Source organism: Pipra filicauda, unplaced genomic scaffold (assembly GCF_003945595.2).
Source record: "Pipra filicauda isolate LSUMZ 115617 unplaced genomic scaffold, ASM394559v2 scaffold156_size1729456_pilon, whole genome shotgun sequence".
In the NCBI taxonomy this organism is placed as follows: domain Eukaryota; kingdom Metazoa; phylum Chordata; class Aves; order Passeriformes; family Pipridae; genus Pipra; species Pipra filicauda.
Window position 1 is genome coordinate 514,048 of NW_024104062.1, and position 12,175 is coordinate 526,222.

Here is a 12,175-nt window from a genome sequence, read left to right on the forward strand (position 1 = left end):
GCTCATGAGAAGTTAGCATTAAAGGCAAGAAAGTGAGAGCTGGCAGTGAAAGGTGGCCTCTCCCTGCCACCTGCCCACTCAACTCCCATGATCTCCTTATGGCAGCCCTAAAGGCTTCTCCACAATCCACAGAAGCATAACTTCAAGTAAGACTGAGCACTGCAGCAAGTCCTCTTATACATACCTTTACCTGTTCCTAGCACGTCCCTAGCTGTGAGTTATGGGGTGATGACAACTGTAGGATTGTACTGCTTTGAACTACCACTGCCATTCTTGGATGTCTAAAGAGGCCACGCTAGCAGCAGAGCAATTTTTGCATCAGAGGAGTGAAGCTTTTCTTCCCTTCCATTTTTTGCTCATGTCAAAAGACAGTAGCAAAGATAATGGTTCTGACCCTGGAGTAAGCCAGAGAAAACAAAACCATCCTACTCTCTTGCTGGTAACATTTTATATCACGGTACTGTCAGCACAACCCCCATCAAAACATACAGCAGCCCATATATAACTCACGTTATCTCTGTGAAGGCTGCTAAGGATCCATAGATTTCCCTTGATGTGTTTCTACATTGGCACTACAGTCCCACTACAGTTTCAGTTAACCAGTTCTACTACTCACAGGGTCTTTGCAAGAGTTGCACAAATCATTGACTCCAATAAACACAGTTATGATCTTCCAGTCAGCACTGAAGTCAATTCTCTGTGCAATAAAGAAGAAAAAATTGAGCCTGAATTTCTTTGACTTTATGATATGCATGAGGTGTCATTGCAGGTGGATCCTTCATGCGATCAACACCTATTTCTATTCATGCTGTAAGATTAAAGGAGTTCCAAACAACTTACATCATCAGTTTTCATAAGTCTCAGGAGATTTCTTGCTTGGGCTGGTAAGTGCCTGTAAAGAAGGACAACTAGTGAGTGAAAGAAACACCCGTATTGAGAGATCAACATTAGCATTCTTCAGACACCTTAAATCAAGTTGCAGATACCAGAAATGTTGAGTGAGGAGACAGTACAATACTTATGTTGCTGTGAACAAATTACTCGATCAAATCACATTTTGGTGAGAAAATCAACACCAAATCGAACTTGAACACTGATTTTACTCAAGTTCAGTAATTAATCTGGAACCATAAGTTTAGCTCCTATTACAGTGCTTAGCACCTAAAACAGCTGAAAACCCAGACATGGTAATGTTTGTAAGCAGATGGCCTGCTTACAACTAGGCTGCTATCAACCTATTCCTTGTAGACTAAAACAAGGGAATGCCCAGTCCCAATATTTAGCTGACCTCTTCAGCAACATCCCCCTGCAAAGCTTAGGTATTTCAGAGTTCACTGTGCACCCCTCCCTCATTTCTGTAGCTCACACCCAGAGTCAATACTTAATTTTCCATTATGTGTAACAGCTCTGTGCACACAACTTTTCCAGGGTAATTAAAAATCCAAGAAACTTTCAAGATTACTCAGGCAAGCTGACAGACTCGCTGTTTTTCAATAGCCAGATAGGCAGTCTCTCTCTCTTTTTTTTATATATATACACACACAGATATATATCCCAAGTGCAATGAATTTTGGGTTACCTAGGCTGAGCACTTCAACTTACTTTGACTGCCCCTACACTTTGATCCTCAAATGTGCATAAAGGGAATGTGGTCAGAAAGCTTTGGCCTTCCAGGTAGCTCTGTAGTATGCAATGAGCTGCATCTCCCTCCAGGCTCTCACTGATGGTCTATCATTTCTGGGAGCATATCAGCTGACATCAATAAATGTGGCACTTGTTTTGTATGGCAACCAGAGTCTAGCTCTCCTTTGCAATACTTTGTTTACTGTAGAAAAAAAGAGATACCTCTCACCACCCTCCTCCAGCTGAACACTGATCTAACACTGACATAAGGGTATCTACTGGGGAATGAGCCCTGTCGTACACCTACTTGTGACACAGACGCTGTATGCATGTAATAGTTCTGATCACGGTTACCCTTGTCCAATGTCATAACTTACTTATTTATATTCCAAACCTATCACAAGCCACAAGTAGTCACAATTTCCTTCTGTTCTTACTGTGGAAACCCCTAATCTAGGGCGTTGACTTCTATATTGATCCAGAGGAAAATACCATTTATTGATCTGACAGTCCACAACATCTTTGATTTCTCGTGCAGTCAGTGAGGTGCTGATGTATCCTGGGCCAATGCAGTCGGTAAGATCTAACAACATCTTGAATGAAATAGTGCCAGCAATCACCCATCTTTGAACTGCAGTTTCAACCAAATTTAGAACTTGATCAATGAAAGCAGTTTTCTAATGGGAAATACAGATATTCACAGTTCCTGTCACTGGTTTTCTCCTTAACTTCCTTTTTTTCATATGAAATCAGAGGTTTCAGACAGGCTTTGTTTCAGAAACATTCTTCAGATCTATCCTTAACTCTATCATGTACTTAAACCCTTTAGCAATGAATGCAGATAGACTTCGGAATATTTTGCTGAATGGGACCTGCATTACTATGTTGCCGTCAAGTTCACTAAAGAGCTCTTCACAGTAGCCATGGATTTTATTTTAAGAAACCCTTATACCAAAGGGGTTTCCAAAAGCTGGTAAGGCTGCAAAATTATCTGATTTCAGAAAGGTTCCAGCACCTCTGGAAAGCACCTTCCAGATTAGCACCATAAAGCAAGACAGGCCAGTTAACAACTCTTAAATACCAGCATTAGCTGGTGGACTTTTTTGCCCTATGAATCCTTAGAAAATGGATATTTTTGGTTGATGAAGAATAAATGCTGAATTGCATCATCATCATTCCAGGGCCAAATACCTAAAGCAGGAGAAACATTTCCATATCTTGTAATACATTTCAATAGTCAACGAGGACACATTCTTCTTCTCGGGTACCTCAAGAGCCAAAATACGACAGAACAGAACCCCCAAAAGAAGCATCTCAGAGCGTTCTACAGAGAGTTATGAGACAGAGAAACAATAGAAGACAAGCAGAAATCTGGCACAATTCTTGTCTATATCTCCTTGCTGAATGTTTACAAAATACGGTTACAAAACAAGGATAGCTCCAGTTCATCATGTTTATCCAGTCCAGTTGCTTGCACAGGAAGAGAGAAGACTAATTGTATAGATGAAGTAGGCAATTCTTCATTAGACTAACATCCATCGACTCATTTCATACAGCTAACAAATAACTATTTAATACTAATGCCTCAGTTGCTGCTGATGCAAGTTGCTTTAAGTCATAATGGTGACTTAAGAGGCTGTGTGTCCTGTTTCAAGTCCTCCCATCACTCCAAAAAGCCTGTTTAGGATTTAACTGATACAGAATACAAGACAGGCACCTATCTCATTGTTTCAAGGTAATCTGGATATATGCTGCATACAGAAGTATGTTAATAAATTCTCATTAATGGCTGATGCACATCTCACTGACATACACAGATACGTTTAGTCATCACCAGGAAACAAAATGCCTTCCCTCAGTTATGGGGGCAGTAGGATATAGCAGGGCACCTAGCACACTATTTCTGACAGGAAATCCAAGCATTTACTGAAATTGCTCAAATGAGTCAGAAGTTGCTCAAGGCCTACAAGAGAGCAATAAAAACTCCTGACAAATCCTAACAATCTTTGCTTAGATACAGCAAACTCAAACACCTCGCTTGGCTTCTGAACTTCAATTCCAAGACCCCTTCGGGAAACAAGATGAATTTTTCTTTAAACAAACAAATTAAGGTCTGGGTAATATCAATTCACAATGTCAAATCCGGGCATGGTCTGCCAGAACCTGTGCCCAAACTATGACTGAATTCAAGCAGCCATCTGTTTTGTTAATTAAACAGCACTGACTTTCAATAAGTATCCAGGGATTTCTAGGATAAGCAATATAGGAAAACAACTATACAGCCTCTCAGGTGTGACTAAAAGCAAAGAGCCAAAGTCAAATGACTGCAAGACATTACAATCCCTTTTATACTGGCAGAACTGGCTGCAACTGCACCAGGTCTGCAATGCACCAAAACCCATGTATGACCATTAGCAATTCTCTTAATATTCTAAACTGAGGCTGTTTTTTCCTCGCTTCTCTCTTGTTCGCTGTTGCTTCCTTATCCAGAAACCTGAAGCCAGAATTATGGAAGATTTAATCCACTTTTACTCCTAGTTTCTCCTTATCAATTCACTACATGCTCAATTTCTGAAAACATTCATGTTCTCAGGGATTTATTGACAGATAAATGGATAAATTAATAGATGTTGAAGAGGAAGAGTAGAAACCACCAAACAGTTTCTGCCAGTTTCTTGTTTGTGGATTTCATAACCAGGACTGTTGGTTTCATTTGAAAGTTCTGCTATGAAATAAACCCATACATTTAACAGGTTTTGAGCCAATTTTCAACTAGACTGGTTTTGCTTGCTCTTCAGAGCAAGTTGTGACAGCACACGAGACAGCTGAAAGGCAATTAGATGAAGCATCCATCACCTACAAATGTAAAACAAAAAGCTACATACTCAGCCTCTGCTCCAGGAACTGCCTGGTTAAGGAATGCGTTGGAATCATTCTCACTCCCGGTGCCAGTTGAATAGCCCATGATTGTAACATTGAACTCCCGAAAGATGTCTGAAAAACAAAGATGGCAATGAAGGGAAAATGACTACATCTGCTCTCTGCCTACAGGGACTAGCACACAGCAGCACTGCCATAGTTTTGCTCTCTGACAGCACAGCACAGCTGCTGCAGCTGCCAGTCAACTAGATGGATTCACCAAGCAGTGGTGAGAGGGATCACCAGCTGGCAGTGACTCAGACAGCAGCGTGCTTGCAGTGCCCTGCACTGTCACCAGCGGACAAGATGAGCAGAATTGAGGACTACTGTCTGTAGTTATCTCTCATGCTGTAGTGGTTAAAGCCTAAAATAAAATTCTCAGTCGTACAATGCTGACTTTGTGAAGCAAGTCTGAAGGGTCCTTCAGCCCAACAGGAACTTGTTTTCAGCTATAAGATCTGGGTCTGCTTCACAGCTGTGTAAAATCTTATACTACTGACAAATGCGAAGAACAAAGCCTCAGATGTGTGATTCTGATGAAGTTCTACCACGTTCTCCATAGCAGTTTCCAAAAGGAAGTTGGCAGGATAATTCATAGCTGAGAGTGAACTTGACCGTATTGTACACTATAAAAACTATCTTAATCTCAAGGACTGAATTTAATCATATTTTAATGAAGGCTTTGTCAAATGTAATAAGACCCAGTGAATCAATTAATTGTTTATTCTAATTATATTCTTGTTACATTCTGCTTAAAATAATGGTCAACACATAAAAGGACAGTTTACTGGTCCTCTTCAAATGGGATTTTATTATTACAGCTGATCCAAACTGAAGCTCAAGTGGCTTTACATTAACAATAGACTGAGCTATGAAAAGTTGCATGTTTCAGTGAAGAGAAAGTTACAATTATTCCCTTCAGGTTACATGTATGAGTAGGCAGCTTTATTTACCAAAGAGGCCTACTCTATGCAAACATTTCTTTTGGAAAAAACTGTGATGGAATATTTATTAAAAGCAAATGTTAAGTGCATCACAAGCATGGACATAGCAAGTTTATTTAGAAATTCAAATAACACTCTCCAAGCAGTTGAAAAGGAAAAGGGAAAAGAAAGTAAGGGAATTTCTAGCTGCTTCCTCTCAGCTTCACTGATGAAGGCAACATTTTATTCCTTAGTCCTAGAATATTGTTTCTTTTAAAAGTAGTTCTTGTTAATGACACTAAACCAGCTTTGAGATACTTAAGAGGTCTCTGTAAACATGTCAGAAATCAGTCCATTGTGTTTCTTCAATTTTGCCAATTATATTGAGCAAAGCAATTACTTACTAGGTAGGGTTGTCACGTTCTTTAACAACTCATCTCCTCCAATGCTAAAATGAGAAAGAGAAACCTTGATCATTCATCTCTTATCTGGACACAGACAATAAGCAAAGCGAAAACCTACCACACATCATGGGAAGAAGCAAAGAGTGATTAATTTGGTAACTATCAATATATCAGAATACATGGAGAGGACAAAAGTGGAAATGCTACTGGGTAGAATGGCTGCAGTTTCAGTGGTGAAGATGCTTGTCAGAAGGATTGCATGATCTCGCAGATGTTGAAGGGTATGGTCAATCATTCACCAAGTGACAGAAAAATACCTGAGATAGGTGCATACTCAAAAGATCAAGCCCTTAAGTACTGCAAATTAGTAGGCCAGCTTTGAGGCCAACTCCCGCCTCACGAAGGCACTTTAAGGCAACACCAAAACCAGACAGCCCCTGGGTGACAAGAGAGCTTCAACAGCAGCTCCTCACTCTCTTTTCCTTCTTCCTGCAGATGGATATGTTCTCTCCAGCTTTCCTATTGACTGAGGACATACTGAGGCCACACCCTGGCTTACAGAGAAGTATTAGTACAGCACAGAGCTGCTTCAATCAGCATCAACTGAGCTACATCACTACAATGAAACAACTTAAGTCTTTTACAACCATATGCAGCATATGGTAAAAGTCTTCTGGTTAAACAAACTGTTTGCCATGGTACTATAAAAGGTTCAGAAATAGAAAACTTGAGAAGTTACAAAACCTACTAGACCTGACTTGTTTGTTTCAGTGATTTTTCAGCAGTTTTGTAGATTTCCAACTTGAAATCCTGACACAGAAATACAAACTGTTGCAAAGAGCCAAAAACGAAAGCATGAGAGAAATCAAAAGGCTAGCTTAAAATCCACTGCTGAAAACATTTTCTGTGAAGCCACCTTTTTGACAAGTCCTGGATCTTGATGCATGTTCTCAAGAAACTCCAGCCTGAGAAGCAACCTTTTTTTTCAACTTTCTAACAGCTGAAAGACCCAAAACGTGCAGAAGAGAATAGCATTATTTACGGGAAAGAATACACATCTCTTCATCACCTTGGCTGAAGACTTACCTCCAAGACAGTCCCCGGTATTGAGTGGCTAAATCCTCAAGAGTATCTGAGGCAATTCCTGTACCAGCCTGGACATTATTTTTCATTAACCAAATGAAATTAAAACACAATTACTAATGCAATAGTAATTTGTAATACAAACATGTAACAAATACAATTTACTAATTTAAATAGAATTACATAGTTGTTTTGTTTACTTTTTAAGCTTTAGAAGGCATCCGGCTTTTCCCCAACCTTTCTCCTGAAGAGCACAACAATACCTTTTGTAATTATTTACAAGCATCATATTGTATATATGACACACAAAACGTATGATGGAGCTGTGGAACAAAGACTTTCTTCTTACGGGTCTAGATGAGCTAAATAACTCTTTTATAGTTGCATTACTCAACAATGATGAAGACATCTTAATCAAACAGATGAAACTTTTCAGCTAGTGATAAGAAACACTGTATGAACTCACAAGAGAAAAAAAAACATATATCAGAAAGAAGCACCATAATACCTACATACCACTTTGAAAAGTGTTGTGCTAAATGGAAAGACTTAAAGCAGTACTAGAGAAAGGAGGAAGCACTCTCTACACTCATCCTGAAGAAAGAGGCAAGCTAGCAGATGCATCCCTCCTAAAACACCTTAGAATTCAAAAGGAGAGTATTTCCTATCAGCTGTGATTCTGTAATTTCATTCTAAATTTGGGTACAGGTTTGTACTTCAGTACAGCACAAGACCAGGTAGACTATTTGCTACTACCTCAGATTAAACCACACTATTACATTTTCTTATATATATATATAAGCTTTATTGAGTTAAGAGAATATTGGTGATCAGAATAACCACACACAGGCCAAATGCAGCTCTCAGACAGCAATACATCACTGCATATTCTATGAAAGCAGATTTTATTCCCAGTTCCTATAGACTATACTTAGAAGCAGAAACAGCTGCCGGGTTCTGGATATTACAATATGGCAACCACAACCAAATATGGAATATCTTTTATTTGTTGATATTGCAGGTTTGCATTCAAGTGCTTCTATTTATTTCAGTAGCTTCCTGTGCATAGGAGTTGTGACAATATGTCTGCAAGATTGTTGTAAAGGTTTCATGGTTTATACAAACAATGTCTTTGTTGTTAAGGCTCAGATTCAGAGAAACCTATGTTCCAATTGTATCTTTCTGTCCAGTGTTTCCTTTAACCTGGCTGTAGAATTTCAGTCCTTGACCAGTATGAAAACATTAGACAGAAAGACATAACTGGAACACAGAATGTCTGGATTTTGAGACATATTCCTTCCTGGCTACCAAAAATAATCATCATCAGTAAGAACTACATCTTGATAAAGAAAATCAGACTAAGTATCTTCTGAAATGTATGAAGTCAGAGGGGTCTCACTCCATACATCCTTAACTCATTAATGCTCAAATAAATAAAATGCTATTATTCAACACCCCTGCATTCTGTTCCTGAAAGAACAGAGGGAGAAGAGCAGGTTCATCAATCCATTCCTATTTAGAAAAGTCTTTGAAAAGCACAGTAACCTAAGCCTTGTGTTATGTCCCATCAGTTTCAACAGCATCTGATCTCTTCTGTCTCCAATTCAGCAAACTACATAGGCACCTCTTCAAAGGATTTGTGTGTGTCTTAGCAAAAGTTCAAAAGCATGTGAATATGGGGGGGTGGGAATAGAGTGCTGGAAGACTGACACCTTCTTTCTTGTTCTAGTTGCTAGATTTATTGTCATCCATGAATGAATTGATCTTTGCTTATAGGTATAACAGCTATTTCCTCTCCACCAGAGCAGGCACATGTTTGTAGTTTTAGCAAGGGAATAGTAAAAACACTATCTTCTTACCGTCAAAGAATCCCCAAGGGCTGCTATAATTTTCACATCAGCTGGCTTTAGGGAATGCACTGCAAAGGAAAGAGATGCAGTTGAACCTGGATAGGAAATAGCTATTCTTTTTCGCTACTTTGTGTTGTGAAATATGCCATTGTGCCTTGTGATGCTCTGTCACGTTGCTTTTGCAATACCCAAGTGATAAATCAGGAGCTCTTTCCAGCTCATCTCATGTGATTGTAGCAGCAACATATGCATATTATTCAATGTCAGTGGTTAACATTTCTACTGAAAAGACAGAAGAGCAAGGACCAAATAACAATAAGTGGTAAACAACATCCAGCACCAAGGTGACAGTAAAATAAAGCAGAATTACACAAAGCAGGAATAGTATATTAAAGTTGCAAGAAGACATAAGAGGACTAAAGAGAAGACAATATGGAGTTATTTGAAAAACTGAATACTGCACTAACATGCATGAAGTTGGATTTACAGTTTCTTTCCATGAGATTTAGGTGGTATCACTTATAGGCTATGTCAGCACTCAAATTTGGGTTTTATCACAAGATACGTTGAAGTTCTCTACTGGCTGTGAGTTCAGTAGAGCTACTTAGTCAGACAGCTACCTTACGTGACAGCATGGCATTGTATCTGTTAAGTAGCTGCTGAGAAACCTCATATCCTTTCTGAGCAGTGTTTTTCACAGTCCAGCAGTCATTTCAGCAAAAATTAACACTCATCTTGAAGAACAGTTGGAAGTAATTCAATCTCTTAACATAAAACAGGCAAGACTACCTGAAGTTGCAGGAGGGGAGGATGGGGACCTGTCCTCACATGGCAGCTGGCTTCCATAATTCTAAAGAGAAGAAGAAAGCTGAATAGCATTTGGCTAACAAATACAGTCAGTACTAACTAGGATCTTCCCAGCAGAGGCCAGGTGGATAAACCAGAGCCTCTTTAGCATGTAATTAACCTAGACAGGTCTTGGTTGCTCAATTCAGTAGTCATATTCAGTGTTGCTCAGAACAGCATAGCATCCTGGACTGATAACTGATAACTGCTGTCTGAGCATGTGTTCTTACAGGAGTTTCTGGATGCATTTTGTCTAACCCAGGGAGTGCATCCCTGTTCTGCACCATGCACTCAGCCTCCCAAGCCCCTTCGGCCAAAGGCTGATTTCACCTGTGCTGCAGAAAATGATTCATTTGGTTACCATACAGGAACAGATGCAGCAGAGTAACAGTGGGATGGTGACGTTAGCACTTACTGGAGTTTGGTTAGGGTATGTGTAATTACTGTTCTTATATGTCCTCAGGAACGGCACACCCTACAAAACAAGGCAATCTGAGTCAATGCAAAGCATCAGAGATGCATGGAGATTTCCATTCTCCAAACTTCATTTCTCAGATGTCTTTATATGATTAGTAGCTTGGTGCAAATAAATCTCAGGGATTTAAAATAAAAAAAAAGAGAGAGAAAGAAAATAAATGGCCTTTTAAAAATCCTTGTAACAACAGTATAAACCTAAGGCTATATTTTTATACAGCTAGAAATTAGACAATTTGCATAGGACCCTTCCATGTGTGGTTAACAAGAAGCTTGTGGTCCCACTGCAAGGCAGCCCCAGTGACATCTACAGAGCTGTGCTGACTGGTGTCATCGTTGCTCTATTCCCCCCATTGAAGCTCTGTCAGTCAGTGTGGATACTTAACAATCTTGACTAGGTAGGCCAAACACCATTCCCTTGTGTTTTGGCCAACTGTGACGTGTGACTGTGAGGAAGCTTACTCCTGGGATGAGCTTGCCCTCCAACTCATGGGGGAGTGTTCATACTGCTCTTGGTGGCAGTGGCACAAACTATATGGGGAAGAGCAGAGCCTGCTCACAGAGACAGCACTGCAGGTAGTTGGTAAAGGCTCACACAGATTCCCAGCCACCCCTAGCACCCCCATATAAACACAGACACCCTCATAACTTACTGCATTTGGGCATTTGAGAACGATCTCATCCTCTATGCGCAGATTATCTGTCTTCTCCCCTAAGGGCTCCACCTGTGGGAAAAAGCAGGGTGCACAGAAGAAAAGCAGATGAGTGTCAGAGAGCAATGGGTAATGCTGTGTTGCCAACCACTGGGAACCACCTCTGCAGCGCAGCAAGACCATTGCAGTTGCAATGCACCAATGCTGGCAGCTGCCTCCATGCACTGCTTCTTTGAGTGCTGAAAGGGCTAATTCCCATATACCGTGAATGTGACCTGCTGATCAATGTGCCTGACAGGCATCTCCCTGAGGGAAGTCCCAACACTCCCAGCCTTAACATACCCCGAGATTTACTGGTTTGATATGACTGGTTTAACAATTCAGGTGACCTTTCTTCATATAATCACTCTTTGCCTTTGTAAACACAATTGAGAAGAGAAATGGCTAGTTACCTAGTAGCTCCCTGGGGGTTGTTTTGCTGCCAAGGGCAGGATGGAGTAAACAGGGCGAGACCAACACAACCTTTACAAATCTTACCATGTTGTTCCACAAAGCACGTGCAGCCTGGGAATGAGTCTTCTGGCTGAAGTGGAAACAATCTGGGGCAAAATATGAATCATCTGGCCACCCCTCCTAGAGAATAAGATGGGTGCTGTCACAGAGACAGTAAATATGCAACAAGCTGTGCATTATGCCCTCTCTCTTTCAGCGAGATATCAGTTGACTTCTAATCAAAGTAGCCACAAAGGCCTCTGAGGCCAAGAGAATTAAACCAGGCCTAAGAACACTAGTAACTCAGAACTAAGAAGCCTTTTAAAGCTTTTTAATATAGGATTTCCAAAGTAATAAGGAATAGAGATCACTGTGGCTTCGAGTATAGAATACCTTGGCACAGATATTGATTGTATTCTTTACTTTCCTTGAGAATCACACATTACAGTGTTTTGAAACATGTGGGTTTTCCTACCAAAAGTCATTATCAAAGTACTGGAAAGGACTTGTTGATGCATAGGGAATATAGAGCAAGTACTCCCTGATGAAAACTTTGAACTAAATTGCAGTGCCCCAAATCGTGTCTCTAAGGTCTCTATTTCTGTTGCCCATTATCTCCATTATGCCATAAACATTTTCTGCAATTTTGAATGTTAACTGAATGTAATGATTATTATTAGGTAAAAAACCTGCTAAGACTATTTTGACAACTCAGGGGAATTGCACTAGGATTTAATTTTGGGTGTGTATTTTTGGTTGTTTTTACCTGTGTTTTTGGCATGTCCATATTAGTCAGAAATGGCTGCATAACCACTGTGAAATCATCCTTAGTGTCATACCTTCCACTCTCCACTAACTGGCGGGTTCTCTCCTAAAGAGTCAAAGAAAAGTTGTCATCATTCCTTTTT

At 40.1% G+C, this 12,175-nt stretch overlaps 1 protein-coding gene across 1 annotated transcript in view; it reads right to left on the reverse strand.

Moving 5' to 3' along the window:
• Window positions 1-12,175, reverse strand: part of PLB1 (phospholipase B1) — a 71,442-nt gene that overhangs the window by 28,786 nt on the left and 30,481 nt on the right. Inside the window, exons 22-32 of the mRNA XM_027748880.2 lie at window positions 12,034-12,138; window positions 11,313-11,408; window positions 10,776-10,847; window positions 10,064-10,123; window positions 9,592-9,652; window positions 8,812-8,870; window positions 6,956-7,023; window positions 5,870-5,913; window positions 4,509-4,617; window positions 841-892; window positions 617-697 (exon numbers count right to left, since the gene is read on the reverse strand). Of these exons, the coding sequence (XP_027604681.2) occupies window positions 617-697; window positions 841-892; window positions 4,509-4,617; window positions 5,870-5,913; window positions 6,956-7,023; window positions 8,812-8,870; window positions 9,592-9,652; window positions 10,064-10,123; window positions 10,776-10,847; window positions 11,313-11,408; window positions 12,034-12,138 (807 nt within the window). The remainder of the gene's footprint in view (window positions 1-616; window positions 698-840; window positions 893-4,508; window positions 4,618-5,869; window positions 5,914-6,955; window positions 7,024-8,811; window positions 8,871-9,591; window positions 9,653-10,063; window positions 10,124-10,775; window positions 10,848-11,312; window positions 11,409-12,033; window positions 12,139-12,175) is intronic.